Consider the following 21,950-nt stretch of genomic DNA (forward strand, 5'->3'; position numbering starts at 1 on the left):
TGGCCAGCTCGTTCTCCAGATCTCAGTTCCATCGAGAACATTTGGGCTTAGATAGACAAGAGATTAATCAAAGAGAGCAAAGCCAGTGTTGCGCAATTACAGCAGACGTTAGAAAAACTTCGGGTAGAATTTCCAAGAGAATTAAGCATCCGACTAGTTAAATCTATGCCTAGACGTGTTCGTGCATGTGTGAAAGTTCGTGGTGCGCATACAAAATACTAAAATGCACCCTGACTTTATATTTTTGCTCTGTTTTTTTGGTTGTTTTTAATTTTAAAAAACAAAAAAATTATAATAAAAATTAACTGACTATATTTATGCAACCCACTGTATCATTGACTCTTAAAGCCGTAAATTAGTAAAATAAATTAGTAAAATATCAATTCCAATAAAAATTTAATAAGCCAATTCTAAATTATGTTAAGTTGGAAGCTGCAGTCGAGTGTTTTAGGCTTAGCACACTTTTAATTAATAAAAAATATTTTCTAGATTTGAAACTTGAAAAAAAATTGCGTCACAAAACTGAATATCCCTCTCTCTCTCTCTCTCTCTCTCCTTCCTCCTGTAACATTGTCACAAAATCGCTAACCGCCCCACTCCCCTCCTGATCTAACGCTAATTGCCTGCTATTTTTAATAGCAGGCAATTAGCGTTAATGGAATGGACTTATCACTTTTTCGCTTGTAAAACTCGTTATTATTAAAATTGACCCAATTTATTCAAAGAGACAATTTTTTTTTTTTTAATAATTAATAGACATAAAGTCAATTGTAGAAATGATATAATCATCTCATTTTTCCAAAAATGAACTTATGCAGCTTTTGCAGGCAGCGCTTCAATTATAGAAATTATAGAAAAGAACGATTTCAATATATTTTATTACTATATTTTACTTTTGTATTGATAATTTGTATTTTATTTAGATTTTTGCATTACCTGGATTCGGTTAGTTTAGGCTTAGATGAAAGTGCTCTAAAGAAACTTTCCGCGTCTCCTTTTTCGATTTTCTAGAAAATTTGTGTTACTCTAGAACGTTTTCAATTAAAAAGTAAATGCATGGTTGAAAAAAGATGATTAAAGCAAGAGGTAAAAACACATTTACTGCGTATGACTGGAATAATTTTTGAGAAACGCATTTAGGAGTCGAACACAGTTGAGTTAACAACAATTTAATTTTATTTGCATCAATAAATTGTACATTAACTATGTAATTGTATTCATTTACGTTTTTTTATGTAAAGAAGCAGCAACAACAAAAAAAACGAAGCGCTACTGCAACTTTTAACGATGTTTTCTAAATTTATTTAACAAATACTTCCTATATCTTTATGCTTGTATTTGGTGCTATTTGAACTTTTTATTGAATGTCAAACAATTGTGGATTCTAAAAATTAAAAATATTTTTTAATATATATTTTCAAAATACCTAATTTTATAAAAGTAGTTTTAAATATGATTTTTGTTACCGTAAAATGACCAATCTGTATTAAGTGCTTCACGCAAATCAGAGAGAACTTCCTGCTGCTCAGTTTCCCACAACTTTTCCATTTTTATAATCTGTCAAAATAAGAGGTTATTTTATATAAAATGATATATTTTCATTTAATAAAAATATTAACAGTAATATATTACAGTTAATTCTTAATAAATAGAGTTTAAGGGGTAAAATAGCGTTGTTAGTGCCACAACCGGAGTAACATCAGATTTTATACTATTGAAATCAAAAATGCAGCCACAAAAATAATAGCATTTTTATAATCAAGTGCCATTTTGAATTGTAGAGATAATAAGTGCGCAGGTTGGTACATGACTGACATATAGGGGTTAGGAAAATAAAGTGCTTGGGTGTGACAGGTTTGGTGCGTCGTGCTTCTATATTTTATGAGTTTTCAATAATTTTCGTTGATCTTTTTGATTTTATTTAAAACTGACTTGGCTGATGTTATTCCAAATTTAACATTAATGTTATTTCAATCAGTATTGAAATAACTAATTTTCAAAGATATCTCAGTACTGGTGCTTTTAACTTTCATGGAGGCCTAGATTTTATTATTTTTGTTAAAGTTTTTAATATGCCTTTTTAATACATAGTCAAATAACGTACTGTTAATTTGCTTTCCATAAGTTGTTCTTTTTTTGTCTTTAACTTTAGTGAAAGCTGATTTATCAACTCTCTATAAGTGTTCATCTCTTGATCTTTAAAAGAATCTTTTTCGATGTCATCTAATTAAAAAAAAATTATATCAATTTGTTGGTAATTTTGATAACTGTCATGCGTCAAAAATTATCTTCTACAAATGAAAGAAGAAAGTTTGATATTTTTAAAGCAACTAGTATGATAATAATGATAGGATATACTATATAGCCCTACTAACCTAACTTATATTATTCTAACCTAAAAAATTCCTCATTAATCCTACTTAAATCAATTCCGGCTGTGTAAACTTTGTTTACGCTTACTAGTATAGCGTATAGATGACAATTATTAACTTTAAAATAGGTATTGGGGTGGTAAAAAAGTAATCAGCGTTTTTTCAAAAACTTCTTATCAAAACTATTGTGCAAACTGTTGCTTTTTTTACGTCGGGCAAGTATGGGAGGGAAACGATACTTTTAAATGACTTTGGTTGCACTGATTTTGGAATGTAAGGGCATACGTTGTTATTTAAATTGTGGTGTTCGGCCCGACTAAAACTCATAAAACAAACCGTTTTATGATTATGATCTTTAACTTCTTCCATTTTTCGCAATATACAGAAGTTGCAATCCAAACATTAATTGGCTATTCAGAACAATGTTGCAATTTTTTGAAAAACTGCTCATTACTTTTTAGCAAAACAAATATTAACTTATTAGATCATACAAAAATGCCTTGCCTAATCTCGTTTGCAGTCCACGTTATTAGAACATATAATGTCTCACCTAATCTCATTTGCAGTCCACGTTTTTCTGTTTGCAATCTTTTTACTTTAGAGATCAATTTATGAGTTTTTGACTTCCAAAAACACACTTTTTCATTTAATGACTTAACATTTTTTTTAGTTCCACGAATTAACTCTTTACATGCAATCAAGTACTTGACTTGAAAATTATAACTGAAATTTTCTGTTAAAAGTGCAGACATCTTTTTTTTGTTACTCAACTTTTTCAAACTTTTTTTTTCATCAATTAGTTTTGAAGTTTTATTGTTTTCTTTGACTTTGTGATTTTTGCTAGGTTTATTCCTTAAAATAGTTGTTTTTATCGTTTTTTCGTTTCTTGCTTTGTCTTCTTCAAGTTCTTGTAAATATTGACGTAATAGAGTGGTTTCTTCTTTTCTTTTATCTCTATTATTTATTTTTAGTTGTAATAAAAGGTCTTCCGTTTTTTTTAAGTTTTCGTAAAACTTATCATGAAGTGGATTCCATATACCTACTTCGGATTTGAGTGCTTCAAATTCGTCAATTTGTTCGTTCATGTTTAAGAACTCTATTGAAAGCATTCTTTTTAATGACCTGCAATAGATTTTGTATTTAATGATTTCATTTCGTAGTTCTTTGATAATAATGTCTTTTGATTCAAGCTTTTCTTCAAATACAGTTTCATTTTTACGTGTAGCTTTTAAGTTTCCGATATTGCTATCTGCAGCAAGATTACTAAAAAAAAAATAATTAAAATTTTTAAAGTGAGAATGTTATAAAACCTAACCTAATATTTATGTATTATAAATAAGTTATTACCTGTTTGCCATATTGCATCTCAATTAAAAAAAAAAAAAGCTACAGAAAAGAAAATACATAAAGCCTATGAACAATTCAAGAGCTTAGTGCTAAAAGTACTTAAGTCACAAAATAAATGTTTTAAGAAAATCTACTTTGATCAGTAATAGTAATATATTTAAATAAGTAATAGTAATATATTTATATATAGTAATATATTTAAATATATAGTAATTATATTAGTAAATTTAAATTATATAAATTTAAATTATATAAATTTAAATTATATTAGTATATTTAAATATATAGTAATTATATAATTAAATATATAGTATTAATATATAGTAATATATTTAAATATAGTAATATATTTAAATAAGTCCTTGTAGATAAAATGACAAAAAATTAAAAAACAAACAAACAAAACCAACAAATTAAACAAAAATTTATGGTTTGTGAAATATAAACTTTAAGTAAAAAAAAACACAATTGTTATTTCATAGCAAGTAAGTTGATATCAAAATTGGGATAAAGGAAAAAAAAAATTGCTTTCATTTAATTAAAGTTTACATCTATGACAAATAGTATCTAAAAAGCCAATTTTTGAAGCTGCTAAAGCACGAATTAATTAATAAACGTGCAGCTCATCTTCAGTAAAAGATGAACTGTTTGCAGCTGTAGAAAAAAAATACTTGTCAATTCTATTCTTAAATGCGTTAATTGACGAAACCTTTTTGCATGCTGACGGCAAGTTATTCCAATCATTGACAATACAATTTGTAAAAAAATTGTGACGAGCATTATTATATGTGAATTCACGCATTAGGACGTAAGAAGATGATCTGCGAATTGGTGGATTATGCCAATTGATACTCTCAAAACTGTTTTCTAGCTTAAACTGTTGGATTAAGTCGCCAAAGTAATAAAATTGAGCCGACGACACCTTTCAGCGTAAGGTAATCTTATTAAATCATGAGGTACTTTTGTTGCTTTGTGCTGAATTTTTTCAATTTCTTTGATGTCACCTTTTAAGTAAGGACACCATACCGGAATAGCGACCTAACCAGGTGCGACCTAACCAGGTAGCGACCTAACCAGGTAATCCAGGTGCGGCCTAACATACGTAGTATATAATTTACTTCAAAGCTTCATATCTCTTGATCTAAATGTTTTTTTTAATAGGCCAAGTATCATATTCGCTTTACGTGTTGCAACCTGTATGTGTTGATTCCATTTTAAATCATTAGATATGAAGGTACCCAGGTCTCTCTCAATATCCGTTGCCTCAAGAGTAAGTGACGTATTTTCATCATTCATTACATATTCATGATTACTATTTCCATAACCAAGGTGCATAACTTTACATTTTGGAACATTTAACTCCATCAGCCATTCCTTTGACCATTCTGTGATAATGTTTAAATCATTTTGGAGGATCAGGCGACCAGTATCGTGAAACTCAGGTCTTATTTCTTGTAACAGTTTAGTGTCGTTAGCATAGATTTTATGAACTGATTTTAACTTATCCGTTAAGTCGTTTATATAAATGATAAATAATGTTGGACCAAGTACAGACCCTTGTTTAACTCCGCTTAGAACATCGGTCCAGTCGCTAGAGTGTTCACCTAAAACAGTTCGCTAGTTTCTACTAATCAAAAATGACTCAATCCATTTTAGAACATTGCCATTAATCCCATATGCTTTCAATTTATGAAGTAGTCTACGGTGAGAAACTCTATCAAACGCTTTCGTGAAGTCCAAAAATGCAATATCGACAAAATTTCTTTTACTTAACGCTTTCGTGATGTAGTCGACACTCTCCAATAAGTTAGACGTGCATCCTTTTTTGGACATAAATCCATGTTGGTTATGTGAGATGCAGCTCGTTTTTTCAAGATATTTAGTTATCTGTTCCCTGATAATCTTTTCCATTACTTTACATGGAGCTGATGAGATAGACACTAGTCTGTAATTAGCGGCATCAAGACGACTTCCTTTTTTAAACAACGGTGTGACGTGTGACTGTTTCCAAGCTGTAAGTGTTGAGCCTTCGGACAGTGCTTTATTGTAAAGTAAAGTAAGAGATTAAGTCATTTGAGCTGCACATTCTTTAAGTACCTTTGGACTAATGTTATCAGCACCAATAGATTTATTCGGGTTCAAACCTTTCAAATAAGCTAACGTTGCTTCAAAATTAATAATTATATCGCCTAAGTCTTCTTGAAAATGCCTTCTCTCAAAAATAGGTAACTGACTACTTTTACTATCATCAACAAAAACTGATTTGAAGTGTTCGTTAAGTTTGTTTGCGATATGTATTCCCTCTGTTAACGTTTCACCTTTATTAGATATAGCACTAATAGATACATGAACATTCTGTTGCGCCTTAGCATAAGCTTACACCCTTTTAGGATTACTTTTATCTGATGCTAGTTGTGCTTCAAATACTCGAACACGACGTTTACATGCTTTCTGCACTTGGCTTCTTAGTTTCCTATATTCACGAATCAGTGTCGCTGATCGCCAGTTAGTCGCAGATAAGTAATTGCCCAGTTGTTTTTTTTTTTGCTTTATCCTAGCCAGTACCTCCTTATTCATCCACGGCGCATTACGAGTGGTATGGACTCGTAGATAAAATGACAATTGTAGATAAGTCCTCATAGATAAAATGACAAATAATTAAAAAACAAACAAACAAAACCAACAAATTATACAAAAATTTATGGTTTGTGAAACATAAACTTTAAGTAAAAATAAGCAATTGTTATTTCATAGCAAGTAAGTTGATATCAGTCATTTCAAATCCTTATTTTGAAGTGTTATATTTCTGATCAAGTTATATTTTCTCATAAAATTTTTTTTGCGACTTAAGTACTTATAGGACTAAGCTCTTCAATTATAATTTTGAATGATTTTGTAAATCAAAATCTAGCTGCATGATAAGCAGAGATTTACGTATTCGTTACATATTTTAGTTTTGTAATAATATTTAAAATCTGTAATAATATATAATGTGATAATATAGACTGTAATAATAGTTTTTAAAATTTGTTTAGGATGTGAAATCCATAATGTGTATATAGAAACAATGAAAAACAAATCATTGGTGCTTCATTTTGATGGAAATTTTTAGGTACATAGAAGCAAAATTTTGAAAGAGAGTTCTTGTTGATAGCAGTAGAGTAGAGCGGAGCATATAGGGACACTTTAAGAAACAAATGCGAGTTGTAGATAAACTAATCATAGTTAACACTGTTATTTATAAATATCTTAAAATTCATTGGTATAAGAAAAAGAAAAAACAAAAAAACAATTTCTTAAAATAAGCTACGACACCTAAAGTAACGAATTTCGAGACTTACAAAATTTTTGCATTTTGCAAATGGTTTGGGCCGAATGGAACAGGTAAACATGATAAAAAATAAAAATGTTTAGACATTAAACTCTCAAAAAAGTAATATCGTTCTAAAAATTAAGTAGGGCCGAACAGGTAGATATTATTAAATTGGTAACTACTAAGTTTAGAATTAAAAAATATTACGGATTACCTAAATCACACATAAAGTATCTTGAAACTATTTGGCAACATCTTTGATGAGCTGGCTTAATAGGAATATGCCAATGTAAAGCAAATTTTAATATGCCATATATATCAGCAGCTTTTCTAAATCTAAGTTCCTTTTTACTCACACCTAAAACTCATTCCATTTTGGAAGATTGATCTTTTTTATAAATTTCGTACAATCCTTATTTACATTAAACACTATTAATAATCGAAGTTAAGTTATAGAAATTTCTCTATGTTTATTACTAACATTACTTTTTTAAATAAGGAAAATACTATTTTAGATTAAAAATAAAATCATCAAACTGTAAACAAGATCATAAAATGGTAGTAATATAGTCAATTATATAAATAACTTGTTGTCCCGATATGCCCCACAACAGTTATTTTACTGAAATTAATACTATTCAAAAGGTTCGATTTCAGATATTTTTTTTAAAACCAGATTCTAAAAGAGGATAAAAAATAACGTCTGAAAAAAATAAACTTCTTATAAATAAAGAAATTTAAGATAAATCTTTTATCGTTGCATCGCTTAAGAAAATACGCAAATTTTGTTGTTCGCAAACTTACTGATGTATTTTGGTACTTTTAATGAATTTTGGTATTTCTAAAATTAATTTTTTTTTTTACAATAATGAAGCACAATAATTTTAAATGTTTTATCAAAAAAAAAATTTTGAAAATAAATAATTTTTAGCTGAGATAAAAGGCTTCAGGCAAAACTGTCCCGTTGTGACCCTCTGTCCTGAGTTTTCATCAAACAATGATTTACTTATTGCGGTTCCTGTGAACATTACAAAAGATATGACTATTGTACTCAAGATTCTGGTAGAATATTTTGAAATACCAGAGAATGACATTGCTGTGTGTACTAACACAATAGTTTGAAACACAGAAAAGAAATCAAAAGCAATTGTAACCCTAGTCAGAGTTTTTGGACAACCAGTTCTCTTGTGGTGCCTACAGAGGCTAAATGCAGCTGAACGAGAATCTTTTCGAAAGCGACTAAAAATGTTTTTTGTAAATAAACCTAATATAAAAATTAAAAAAAATCGTAAATCATTTTGAAAAGGAAGGATTTGCTCGAAGTACAATATATGATAACCTAAAAAGACTTGAAACTGTTCCATCGTTTTCTGATAGAAAGCACCTTAGTCGTCCGACATCCTGGAAAATAGAGAAAAGAAAGCCGAACTAACGAGACTTGTCAACAATCGAAAAGGGGTCAGTCAGAGAAAAATAGGTATTAAATTCGGTGTAAATCAATCGGCAATTGGTCGTCAGTTAAAAAAAATGAATATTAAATATAGAAAACGTGAAAAGACTCCAAAATACACTATAGAACAACAAATAAAGGCAAAGAAAAGAAGCAGGAAACTAGTTAACCAACTCTATAACACAAAATCGCTTCTAGTCATCGATGACGAAAAATACTTTTGTTTTGCAGGGGACAACTTGCCTGGAAATTCTGGATACTGCACAAACAACAAAAAGACATGCCCAGAAAGTGTTCGTTTTATAGGAAAAGAGAAATTTCCAAAAAAATTATTAATGTGGATAGCCATATCTGACCGTGGTATGTCCGAGCCATTGTTTCGCACTTCCAAGGCTGTAGCGATCAATTCATCAATCTATATTAATGAATGTTTAGAAAAACGACTTCTTCCATTTATTCACAAGTATCATGGAGACTTTAACTATTTATTTTGGCCAGATTTAGCAAGTTCTCCTTATTCTAAAGATTCTCTAAATTGGATGGACCAATATGTCTATTACATTTGTAAGGAATCCAATCCCCCAAATGTGCCTCAAGCACGACCAATTGAAATTTTTTGGGGACATTTGGCACAGAAGGTTTACGAGGGAGATTGGCAAGCTTCAACAGAGCAAGTTTTGATTGATCGCATTAAACTAAAACTACAAGAAATTGGTTTAAACTTTTTACAGTCGCATATGAAAGCCGTCAGGGCAAAATTGAGATCAATTGCAGATGGTGGTGTTTTTTCATATAAAAAATAATATATTTTTGTTAAAAGATAAATGCTTTATTTAAAAAAAATATAATAGTAGTTTGTTTTTTTTATTTATAAATAAGTTATTGACGTTTTTATTTTGTCCGATAACTTCCGCATTACCCGTTATAAAAACCTTTTTGAAAAACTTAAGTAAGCTAAAAAAATTATTATTCAAATCTTTTACAAAATAAAATTGGTAATAATAAAAAAACATGGGATGTTATAAAAGAAGTAATAGGAAAGGAAAAGGTTAATCCAGGTAATATCCTGCCAAACCATTTAAAAATTGATAACAAAAACATTGTTATTAATGATCAAAAAAAGATTGCTGAAAGTTTTAACAATTATTTTACAAACATTGGAAACACACTAGCTAATAAAATAACTTAAAGTAAAAAATATTTAAATCATATTTAAAAGAAGTGGACTTTGTAAAGGATGAGTTTGACTTATCTTCTGATGAGCTTTGAAACGCATTTGAAACAAAACAATCGAAAGAGTCCGGGCCTAGATGACATAAGCTCTCAGGTGGTTAAAGAAGTTTATGATGTTATTGAATATCCCCTATTGTATATCTTTAATCTCTCATTAAAAAGTGGAGTTTTTCCTGAACACTTAAGATTAGCGCGCGTAGTTCCGATATATAAAAGCGGAAATTTCATGCTTCTCGAAAGTACTAGAGCGCATAATGTACAACAGACTTTTTTCATACCTCCAAAATCACAATATCCTTTTTAATAACCAATACGGATTTAAAAAAGACCATTCAACTGAACATGCAGTAATAAAGTTAATTAACGAAATTTTGAATGGGTTTGACAAAAATCAATATACACTTGGAGTATTTATCGATTTGTCAAAGGCGTTCAATACAGTGGATCACGAGACCCTTCTATACAAACTTAGTAATTATGGTATAAAAAATAAAAATCTAAAATGGTTTAGATACTACCTAAACAATCGGAAACAAGCTTTATATTACAATAAAACTTACACTTTCCTTGAAACCATTACTTGAGGCGTTCCCCAGGGATCAAATCAAGGTCCTTTGCTTTTATTGTCTATGTTAACGACATATTTTTAACTTCTCGTATACTGAATTTTATTCTTTTTGCAGATAATACCCAAGCTTTCTACACCCACTCAAATATTAAAACTATTTTTAACACAGTAAATCGGGTGCTTGAAGAGCTAAGCGATTGGTTGAAGGCCAATAAATTTTCCTTGAACATTGAAAAAAGCAAATACATTCTTTTCACAAAACTATCAAAGTCAGACACATTACCATTAAAACTTCCAGATATTTTAGTTGAAAAAACAAAATTAAAAAGAGCTAGAGTCATTCAATATGAACATATTAGCTGGAAAGGGCATATCAAGTTGTTAGAAAATAAAATATCTAAAAACATTGGGATTATTCATAAAACTAAGTATATTTTAAATAGAGTATGTCTAAAAAGTTTATACTTTGCATTTGTTCATAGCTACATTAGCTACTGCAATGTTGCCTGAAAAGTACTTTTTTTTTTTTTTTTTTTTTTTGTTATTTCACCTCCCCAAGGCCCAGAAGGCCACTACAGATGAGGAGGCTACTTAATTGTGGTTATAACCCTCTCTCAACTCTATAACTCCAAAACACGAACCTTGACGAACAAGGCCGCTGCGCGGAGAAACAAGTTGAGCGCGGTACTACCAGGGACGTGGTGGGGATCGAACTCGGAACCTCTCGCTTATGAAGCGAGCGCACTACCACTACACCACTACCGCATATATACCGCATACTTACCAATCAAATTTATTTAAAATTTGTGCTGAACAAATAATGAAAGAACTGAGAGTTCTTAATATTCGTGAACAAAACATCTATAGCATTTTTCAGTTTATGATCACAGTAAAAAATAATTTGGTCCCAAAAATATTCCATAATTACTTCCAACTTATTGATCATAAATACGAAACAAAACATTCTAAGCAGAACTACTATATTCCAAAAATGTCTTTGAGACAATCCAAATTCTCAATAGAAGAGGTTCACAATTGTGGAACTCATTTCTCACAAATGAGATTAAAACGATAAACTCTTTTCAACATTTTAAATGCGTTGTTAAACAACAGTTACTTGACCTCAACATTACTGTAACAATCTCTTATTTTAAAAAAAATTTTACACGTCTTGAAATTTTATTTTTTCCATTTACACAATAGCTTACACAATATTTACACCATATATATATCTATATATATATATATATATATATATATATATATATATATATATATATATATATATATATATATATATATATATATATATATATATATATATATATATATATATATTTAAATATCTTATAATTTGTCTTTATCTTATATTCAATTGATATTGATTGTAAAATATAATTTAAATAAACGGGGCAAGATGATAAGACCATCGTCTTCTGCTTGCTCCAGTCAATTTGTTACGTTAACAATTTTATAAAAAAATTTATATCGACGAAAAAGATTATATATCTATCTATATCTCAAGCTAAGAAACTCATTGTTTACGTTCTTGAGCATGATGTCTTTCCATAAAATGATTATAATCACTTGGTGGAATACCTTGCATTCTAAATGAAGTTCAATTCGCTTGAAATATTTAGTTTGTACCAACCAGGTACTAATCATAATGGTATGCTCAGGTGTTGACGGAGCACCTAAATAATGATAAAAAAAGCATCAACTTGGGGTTTCTAGACATAACTTCTCCAATTATTACCTTTCTGGGTGATGATCAGAAGACTCTAGTCTCCAAAGCTAACTTTAAGTCCAGACATAGCTAAACATAAGTCCAGACATAAGCTAAACATGCAATAGTAAATGACTTGAGGCATATTAAGCTGCTTAAATTATTCAAAAGAAATTGTGATGTTGGTAGTGGTTTATTAAAAAGTTTTATAAACCATACTTTATAAACCATACTTTATAAACCATACTATCTTATAAACCATACTTTATAAACCATACTTTATAAACCATACTTTATAAACCATACTTTATAAACCATACTTTATAAACCATACTTTATAAACCATACTTTATAAACCATACTTTATAAACCATACTTTAAAAACCATACTTTATAAACCATACTTTATAAACCATACTTTATAAACCATACTTTATAAACCATACTTTATAAACCATACTATCTTATAAACCATACTTTATAAACCATACTTAGTATCTTTCACCAAAGTGTGTTTCTAAGGCTTTGACAGATCTTGACAGGTCTACCAAAATTGATGTCATAAGGAAGCTACTCACATTCCTTATACCAAATACAAAAGATTTAAACTTTAAGGTTCCTGCTAGGATATTCATCTAAAAGTCTTCTAAACTTGAAGACCTAATCAAAGAAGAATCTAGAATCTCCTAATTTTCCTTATTGAATATGATAGAGAACTTTATGGTGATCAAAACTCACACAAAACCATAAACTTGAAAATAAAAAGTAAACTACTATAATTTGATGTTAAAGTGTTAAAAAAATACATCAAAAACGCGAACTTTCTTTTTTGAAGCACAACTTGGATTGTGTTGGGATTAAAAAATCAAAATTAAAAAAATTTTATATCCCGGTTTTTATTCTCATCAAGCATCCTTTTTTATAGAGAAATTTGGTTTTGTATTTTCGTTATATTAAAGCTTTTTTTCAGAAAATATTTATATAGCAAAAAACAGCATTTCCATGCTACGCGTTAATGCGTTTTTAAACGAGGAAACAAAAGTTTACAAAATTTATATTAAAAAAAAAACTATATTATAATATTGCAATAACCTAACTGTATTATAAAAATTCCACATTTCATAATTTTTATTTAATTTTTTACAAATATAGCTTAAAACTTTTACTTTTAATTTTCATGATAAATACTTAAAATCTTTTTAATTTTCATGATGAATACTTAATTTTTATTTTTTTAAATACATAATTTTTTTAAATATATTAAAATACAAAATATATTAAAATACAAAATTAAAATACATAATTTTTATTTAATTTTTTACAGATATAGCTTAAGCTTTTACTTTTAATTTTCATGATAAATACTTAAAATCAGATCTTAATTCAGATCCAGATGTCAACTTTTTTAATGATGTGAACACACGTTGTTCTTATCTTTATCCCAATAAGTTAAAAGAATTTCTTAATAAAAACGGCACTGAAAATCAAAAAATCAGAATCCTTCACATTAATATTAGAAGTCTAAATAAAAATTTTGAAAAGTTTTGTGATTTTTTAGATGAAACTGAAAATATAATTTAATATAATTTAATATAATTTGCTTAACAGAAACATGGATTTCTTCGAATAAGTTTAAAAATAATTCTATTTTCCATCTTCCAGGTTTTGAAACAATTTTGTTAGAAAGACAAACAAATAAACGGGGTGGAGGAGTTCTGATTTACGTTAAGGAACACATTGTATATCACATTAAGAATGATACGTGCGTTTCTGACGGTGATAAAGAAATCGTAACTATTGAAATTTTAAACAATAAAAAAAAAAGTATTCTATTAAGCTGCTGTTGTAGACCACCGGGATGGTGCATCTGAAAATCTTAGTTTCTTTTTACAGCGTAATTTCATTCACAAAGGTAGCTAAGAAAACAAAATTACTTTTATAATTGGAGATTTCAACATGAACTGTCTAATTTATAGTAAAGATAAAAAAGTAAAAAGTTTTTATGATGAAATATTTATGGCAGGAGCTCTTCCTTTAATTAATCGCCCTATTAGAATAACCAAAACTTCAACGACGTTGATTGAAAATATTTTTACAACAGATATTTATAATAAGAAATTACAAAAAGGAATTATAAAAACCGACATATCCGATCATTTCCCCAATTTTCTTCAATTCATACTGTATCCTCTAATAACCCGAAAGACAAAATATAATAAAAAAACGTGTCTTCAACGAAAACAATATAAAATCCTTTCAATATCAATTATCACTTCTGCATTGGAAACATATTAACTTTAGTGATGACACAAATACAATATATAATAAGTTCTTTGATACTTTCTTCTCAATATACAATGCAAACTTTCCACTTTGTGAACAAATAACAAAAAAAAACCTTGAATAGTCCATGAATTACCAAAGGACTTAGAAAATCCTCTAAAATCAAACAGAAACTATATATAAAATATTTAAAAACAAAATCAGATGAAAACCAACAATAATATAAAAATTACCAACATCTATTTGAAAAAATTCGTAAAAAACTTAAAAAAAATTATTATTCAAATTTAATTAGTAAATTTAAAAACGACTCAAAAAATACTTGTAGAACGTTGAAAGAAATAACAGGAAAACAAAAAACAAATTCAAACTACCTTCCTAAAGTAATTGAAATAAATAAAACAAATATATATGAACCAAACGAAATTGCAAACGAGTTTAATAAATATTTTATTGATATAGGAACTAAATTGGCAAATAAGATTCCTATTACGGAAAAAACTTTTAGTGATTTCCTAGAGCCTATAAATAATTCGCTTTTTATAGATAATTTATATTCTGACTTATCTTTTGATGAGTTTGAGAGAGCTTACAAATCTCTTAAAAGAAACAAAGCTACAGGTGCGGACGAAATAAATGGCAACATAATCATAGATTGCTTTGAAGATTTAAAATGTATTCTTTATAAAGTGTTCAGGGTATCTATACAGCAAGGTGTATTCCCCGACCAATTAAAAATAGCTAAAGTTACTCCAATTTACAAAGACGGAAAAAAATCAAATATTAGTAATTATCGCCCTATCTTAGTTCTTTCAACCTTCTCGAAAATTTTAGAAAGAATTATATACAATAGAACATACAATTACCTTAATCTAAATAAACTTCTATATAAAAATAAATTCGGTTTTAAAAAAAATTGTTCAACTGAACAAGCCATTACACAGTTCATTCGTGAAATTTCCAATTCATTTGGTAGATCACAATATACGCTAGGTATTTTCATTGACCTATCAAAAGCATTCGACACGGTCGATCACAAAATTCTACTTAAGAAACTCAAATTTTATGGAATTAATGGCAAATTAATAAAATGGTATAAAAGTTATTTGACAAATAGAAAACAATTTGTTTTCTATGGAGATTATTTTCAAAATGAAAAATTAATTGACACAAAATGTGGTGTTCCACAGGGTTCTATTCTAGGCCCACTCAAACAGTGACATTTATGAGCTTTTTTCAAATATGAATAAAGAACTCAATAACATCTCCAACTGGTTTAAGTGCAACAAGTTAAATTTAAACATTGACAAAACAAAATGGATCCTTTTCCACTCCCTCGCAAAAAAGCGTTTTTTACCAAATAATTTACCTAAACTTTTCATTGATAAAATTGAAATAAAAAAGGAGTCGGTCACAAGATTTTTAGGCATTTACATTGATGAAAATATTACATGGAAGTATCATATCGACTTTATTTCTACTAAATTGGCCAAAAGTATTGGAATTCTATAAATGGTCAGATACTATCTAAATAAATAAAATTTAATTTAACTCTACTACTCATTTATACATAGCTATATAAATTATGCCAATATTGTTTGGGGAAGTACCTCTAAAAGTAAGTTACAAAATCTCTACCATCGTCAGAAACACGCAATGCGTTTAATATGTTTTGAAAATCGTTTTTCTCATTCTAATATTTTGTTTAAAAACGTTAAAGCACTTAACGTTTACGAACTCAATGTCTATAATATTTTATGTTTTATGTTTCGTTGTAAAAGTGAACAACCATTGTTCATTTTTAAAGATCTTTTTACCCATAAAGCTATAAACAAATATACTTTACGAAATAAAAATTTAATAATTGAACCCTTTTGTCAAACAAAGCTTAATCAACTTTGCATAAACTATCGAGCACTATATTTATGAAACAAAATTGTTGTTCCAAATTTTGATTTGTCAATTTCGTTTTCTGTTTTTAAAACGAAATTAAAAAACTTTATTCTTTCTACTGACAATATATATTGTTGTAAACCATAATAAAATAGTAAAACCATAATAATAGTATTGTTGTAAACCATAATTAAAAAGTCTTTCATGTATATTTTGGCTTTTATCAAATATAAGAAAAAGGCTATACAAGAACTACAAACATCTATCGTATATAAATAGCGTAACTAATAACCGTATGTATAATAGATTTTATATAAACAGCGTTACTAATAACTGTAATATTCAGAAGACGGGAAGTGACGTCATTAATATTATATTGCATTATTACTTAAATTATAACAGTCTTTTCCACATTAGGAAAGTTTTAGGGCGGAGAGTATAGACTTAACCTCTGATATTATACTAGGAAAGAAAGTAGTCGTCGAGATACTTTGGCCTCTTCGTAACGCGTCCTGTTCTTGAGGGTATATTAGTAAGATTCTCGGGAGTAGTAACTTTCTGCATAGGCTGACTAGGTACTGCTGTTGTAGGTGACTGATTACAAGGGATACTATCTATAATTGAATTCTCAACTAATTGGCTTGAAGTTACTTCGTTGGTTTTGTTTAGCTCTTCTTGGTTTCTGTTTATTGAATTGCTGGTATTGTTGATCATCTGTTCAATGTTCAAATCACCGGATTGTTGTTGAACTGATTCTGTTGGGGGATTTAGGTCTTCTAGTGGGGCGAGGTCTTTTGTTGAAACAGTATCAATTTTTCCATTTTGAAATTTTATTCGAGCGTAGTGGGGCGATATTGTTTCTAGCAGTTGAACTCTGTCAACGAGTGGATCTCCTTTCATTCGTACTTGACGTCTGAAAAGGATTGTGGAATCCTGTTCTGTTAAGAAGTTCGTCCATTCCTATAATTACTGGTGCTACCAAGTCGTCCACAACGAGAAATTGTACTTTTAGTTTTTCTCTAGCCAATAATAATGAACCATGGAAGATACCTTTACCTTTTAATGTCGAGTTGTCTGCCAGTGATACCTTTGAGGTAGATTGAGTATCGTATGAAAATTTCCATTGTCGAAGAAGTTTTGATGTAATAAAAGTTTTGTCGGACCCAGTATCTAACAGTGCATATGTTAGATTTTCGTTTATGGTGACGTTAATTAGTCTATCAGGTGAGTCAATTGCTGCTATGACCGTAGATATTATTGTGTTATCATCCTTTTCGTTATATTCTTTAACAACTGCTGCTTTGGTATAAGTTTTGTTTTCTTTCTTAGAAAGACAGTTTCTAAGAAAGAAAACAAAACTTATACCAAATATATAGCTGTTTTATAGAGTGACTCTAGATTGTCATCCGTAGCTTCAAGCAGTCATTGACTAATAGAAGGTGAGCGGATACCAGCTATAAAAGCATCACATATTAGTAGGTTACTATGTTGATCTGCTGTTAGAGGTTCTGTTGGACATTTTCTGGAAAATTGTTTTAAGTTACTCATAAAGCTTTCAATCGATTCCCCTTCCTTTTGTTTAAAAGAGCGATGTTTATGGCGCATCATGATCGCTGTCGATCGTTTTTGATACTTGTTATCAAGAATTTTGATTGCATCGTCGTATGATGTAACATCCTGAATTATTGTAAAAGCCTTCACTCCGCATAAAACGAATAAGACTTGAAATTTACAGTCCTCTGGGATTGTGGCTTTATCTAGATAAATTGATAGCATTTTTTTCCAGTATATATAGTCTTCTTCGTTTGGTTCGTCGCACAGTACTTTTTTAAATATTTTTGCATCCATACTGATTTATATTTATATATAATAAATTTCTTATATTTGATAAATTTGTTGTAAACCATAATAAAATAGTAAAACCATAATAATAGTATTGTTGTAAACCATAATTAAAAAAGTCTTTCATGTATATTTTGGCTTTTATCAAATATAATAAAAAGGCTATACAAGAACTACAAACATCTATCGTATATAAATAGCGTAACTAATAACCGTATGTATATTTTATATAAATAGCGTTACTAATAAATGTAATATTCAGAAGACGGGAAGTGACGTCATTAATATTATATTGCATTATTACTTAAATTATAACATATATAAATATTTTTGAAATGTAAAATTATTTTCTGTTTTTGTTTATTCTACATTGTTAATAATTGTTAAATCAATTGTATTTTTATTATATTATATATACACGTTTGATATATTTTATATGGTTCTGACGACAAGATCTTTTGGATCTTCTTTCAGATACCAAGTTTATGTATTGTTATATTGTTATATTACGATTAATAATTGTAAACTAAAAAAAAAAAAAAAAAAAAAAAAAAAGATGCGCGTCACAGCGTGACATAAAGAAAATAAGAGCGTCACGGCGTGACGCTCTTATTTTTGGTCAAACTCATAAAATACATAGTAAAGAATAAACAAAATTTTTCCTAAAGAACATGTATTTTTTTACTAAAATGATATAAACTTTAAAAAAATTTTATACTCATAAATATTATACATCGATAAAAGCAAAACATCGAGACAATATTTTGGTTAAAAAACTTGAATGTTATGGAATAGCAGGTAAAACTCTAAGTTGGTTCAAGAGTCTCTCCAACCGAAAGCAATTTGTTTTTAACAAAGATTCCCGACCTTAAACATTAATGAACACAATATATGATGTCCCACAAGTATCCATAATTGGACCACTTCTTTTCATTATAATATAAATGATCTTAACAAAGCATTCAATTTAAAGATTATAATTTTTGCAGACGACACAAACATGTTTCAGTCACATGAAGAAAACACAAAACTTGTTTCAGTCACATACTTTTTAATAATATGAACAGAGAACTTAGAATTTCATTTTGGTTCAAAAAAAAAATATAAATATCTTCAAATATTGAAAAAACAAAATGGATACTTTACTATAAAAAACAGATACTGCCTGTAAATATGCCTGATCTAGATCAGGCATATTTACAGGCAGTATCTGTAAAATAAAAAGATCTTTTTATAGACAATGTCATCCTAAAAAGAAAAAAAGTGACAACATTTTTAGGAGTTTTTATTGAAGAAAATCTGTCTTAGAAATCACACATCAATAATATTTCTAATAAAGTTGCAAAGAACATTTCTATACAAATCTAGAGATATTTTAAACAAAAAACAAAAGCAATTAACACAATTATATTACTCTTTTATTCACTGTCATATCAATTATGCAAATATTATACGGGGAAGTACACATAAAACTAAATCTCTTTATCGGTATCAGAAGCACGCAGCTGCATAAAAAATCATTTTTCGAACTCTGAACCGCTTTTTAAAGAAATGGACGCCTTAAATGTTTATCAACTAAATGTATTTAATGTTTTGTGCTTTATGTACGAATGTAAAGAACTTATGTCCCCCGATGTTTTTGTAAACCTTTACAAAATTAAACCCCAAAACAAATGTAATCTACATAATAATAGCATTTTAGAAAAACCTTTTTGCAATAATAAACAAGCTCAATTTTGTATATCTTATCGTGGACCTTTTCTCTGAAATGAAATAGTACGGCCAAATTTTGTTTTTTTTTATCTGAATTGATTCCTTTTTCAAATAATCTATTTAAAAAATTACTTTTTCAACACAAAATATTCTTGATTTTTTTTATTCTTTCAAAAATATTTTCAGTTGCTATTACTGCATATTGATTTTTTATGTTTTATTTTGAGTTTCACTTCTGAATATGCAGAGTATTAAATTTATGATTTAGTGATTATATATTCTCGGTATATATTTATCTTATATATTCTCGGTATATATTTATTTTATATATTCTCGGTATATATTTATTTTATATAGTATATAGATGTTTTATTGCAGAACAAAATAGAGTTTTGTTTAGGCCTTCGTGATAAGGTCCTTACGATCTCCTTGAGGTCCTGCCCGTATAATATTATAAACCTTAGTGTAAATAATATTATACGGCAAATCAAAAAAAAATAGAAAATAAAAACATGTGGAATTTGTTGAAAAGTTGTTTTTAAGTTATGTACTAGTGGTTTTCCGACAGAGTAATTAATTTTGTTAAAGAAGAAAAAACTGGGTGGGGTAATTAAAGAAAAATCTTTCTAAATTTCAAAAAAAGATGGCGATTAGCGTTTCTGGCGCATTCTTTTAACGCTTTAAGATCAAATTAGAATACTTTCATTTTATTTTCAGGTCAATGTTTTTATGCCAATCTTGATCAGTATAAATTTCTCTTTCATACTCATTAAAGTAAAGGCAAAGATGTAAATTAGGGCCGGATATGGTATTACAAATATTTTGTAGGGCACTGATTTATAAATTTGATAAAAGACTGCTCTGAATTAATCGTTAAAAAACTTTTACATTTTTAAAAAAATGCTGAATGATTAAAAAAAAATCACTTTACCTATATTTGGATTTTTGACAGCATTGGTTTAATTTGGATAATTGATTAAATTCAATATTTTTTCCGGATCCTACTTTAAGCAAACTGTCTTTTTTATAACACACAGCTTTTTGTTGTTCCAAAAATACTTTCTTCATTTCGGAAAAGTGCAGTGCAACGTTTTCAAACGACTCAAGAACTTCTGCAATATCATAAAGCTGTTTTTCAAAATCACCTTTTACAAATACTACTTCATTAAAAAGCTGTCGGTACATTTCTTCCAAATCAGCATATTTGGTCCATAAGTAAAAAAGGTCAACTTTGGATACATTTTTAGTGTTTAATAATTTTAAGGTTTTATCGCAATAAGTTAACGTTTCTTCAACTGTTTCTAAGTCGTGTTTTACGACACTGTTTTCTCCGCAATTTTCAGAATAAACATCTCTTAATTGCTTACATGCTTTAGACAGATACACGCATGCCTCATTTAAAACTGATACTGTTTTGTTAAATATTCCAGTTTCGTATAAAATATCATTATTTTTTTTTAGCTCTTCGAACTCATTTTGAAATATTACATTATCGATGTTTTGTGCATTACTTTCTATTTTTAGGTTTATTTCTTTGAGATTTTTATAGTTTAGTTCTAAAGCTTGAATATATTTTGTCAGTTCATCTTTTTTTTTCTTCATAAAACAATCATTGTTTAGAAAAGTTTCTAGTTGAAATTGACTAACTAGTACGGAATTCGGATTTGCTTCATTGTAGTTCAAAAAACTGCCAGAATTATTTATCATCTTTTCGTTTGTATTCAAAACAAGTGAGTTTTCATCAACCAATTGATCTTTAAATAAAGGGACATAATTTGTTGCTTGATGTGTGCGTCGTTCATTGCAAATAATTTTTAGCGACAACTTTTCCGATTTTCTTTCATTTACAGTAACGATAAAAGACATGCTTAAAGAAGACATTGCAAAGTTTATCGCTAAAATAAGAAATATTGATATTCAAGTCAAATAGCGTTAAAATTTTAGGTATTGTAACAAAATGTTTCTTCAGAATGTAACAAAGGCTTTCTTAAGGAAATCGACTGTTGCTTTCGTCATTTTTAAACTTTATTGTAGAAATCAAACAAAGCTTCTTATCATTTTAAGGTAACAAAAGTAATCGCACTTTATTATAGAATTAAAAAGTAAAAGAAAACAATAGACTTTCTTTTGTTCAACTTAATTAACACTGAGTAAATCTTAACGATTCTATTATTCGAAAACGTTTTTTTTAAACTTTTTTAACAAAAACA

At 28.5% G+C, this 21,950-nt stretch overlaps 2 protein-coding genes across 3 annotated transcripts in view; one reads left to right on the forward strand and one right to left on the reverse strand.

Moving 5' to 3' along the window:
• Positions 1–1,440, forward strand: part of LOC100207471 (uncharacterized) — a 36,778-nt gene extending 35,338 nt beyond the window's left edge. Inside the window, exon 15 of the mRNA XM_065803137.1 lies at positions 924–1,440. Coding sequence (XP_065659209.1) covers positions 924–1,011 — 88 coding nt within the window. The 3' untranslated portion in view covers positions 1,012–1,440. The remainder of the gene's footprint in view (positions 1–923) is intronic.
• On the reverse strand, positions 1,271–21,685 carry LOC136083645 (uncharacterized protein MCAP_0864-like). Of its 2 annotated transcripts, XM_065803138.1 has the most exons (5): positions 20,672–21,678; positions 2,923–3,635; positions 2,105–2,223; positions 1,467–1,557; positions 1,271–1,384 (listed from the first exon to the last, which is right to left on the reverse strand). In XM_065803138.1, the coding sequence occupies exons 1-5, from the start codon at positions 21,619–21,621 to the stop codon at positions 1,368–1,370; spliced, it is 1,890 nt and encodes a 629-aa protein (XP_065659210.1). In that variant the 5' UTR covers positions 21,622–21,678; the 3' UTR covers positions 1,271–1,367. The 2 variants fall into 2 exon arrangements, 1 of the variants encoding a protein (XP_065659210.1); XR_010639954.1 differs by lacking the exon at positions 2,105–2,223 and having other exon boundaries at positions 20,672–21,685.
• Between the last annotated feature and the right edge of the window lie 265 nt (positions 21,686–21,950).

Source organism: Hydra vulgaris, chromosome 08, assembly GCF_038396675.1.
Source record: "Hydra vulgaris chromosome 08, alternate assembly HydraT2T_AEP".
NCBI classification, from domain to species: domain Eukaryota; kingdom Metazoa; phylum Cnidaria; class Hydrozoa; order Anthoathecata; family Hydridae; genus Hydra; species Hydra vulgaris.

Bases quoted from the DNA above. Each gene is read 5' to 3' on its own strand.
- LOC136083645 (XM_065803138.1), bottom strand. From the start codon at position 21,621: ATGTCTTCTTTAAGCATGTCTTTTATCGTTACTGTAAATGAAAGAAAA. The intron at 2,224-2,922 runs GTGAGACATTAT...TTTTTTAATTAG, and splicing joins TGGACTGCAAATGAGATTAG to ATGACATCGAAAAAGATTCT. The intron at 1,558-2,104 runs GTACGTTATTTG...TTATTTTGACAG, and splicing joins TTATGGAAAGCAAATTAACA to ATTATAAAAATGGAAAAGTT.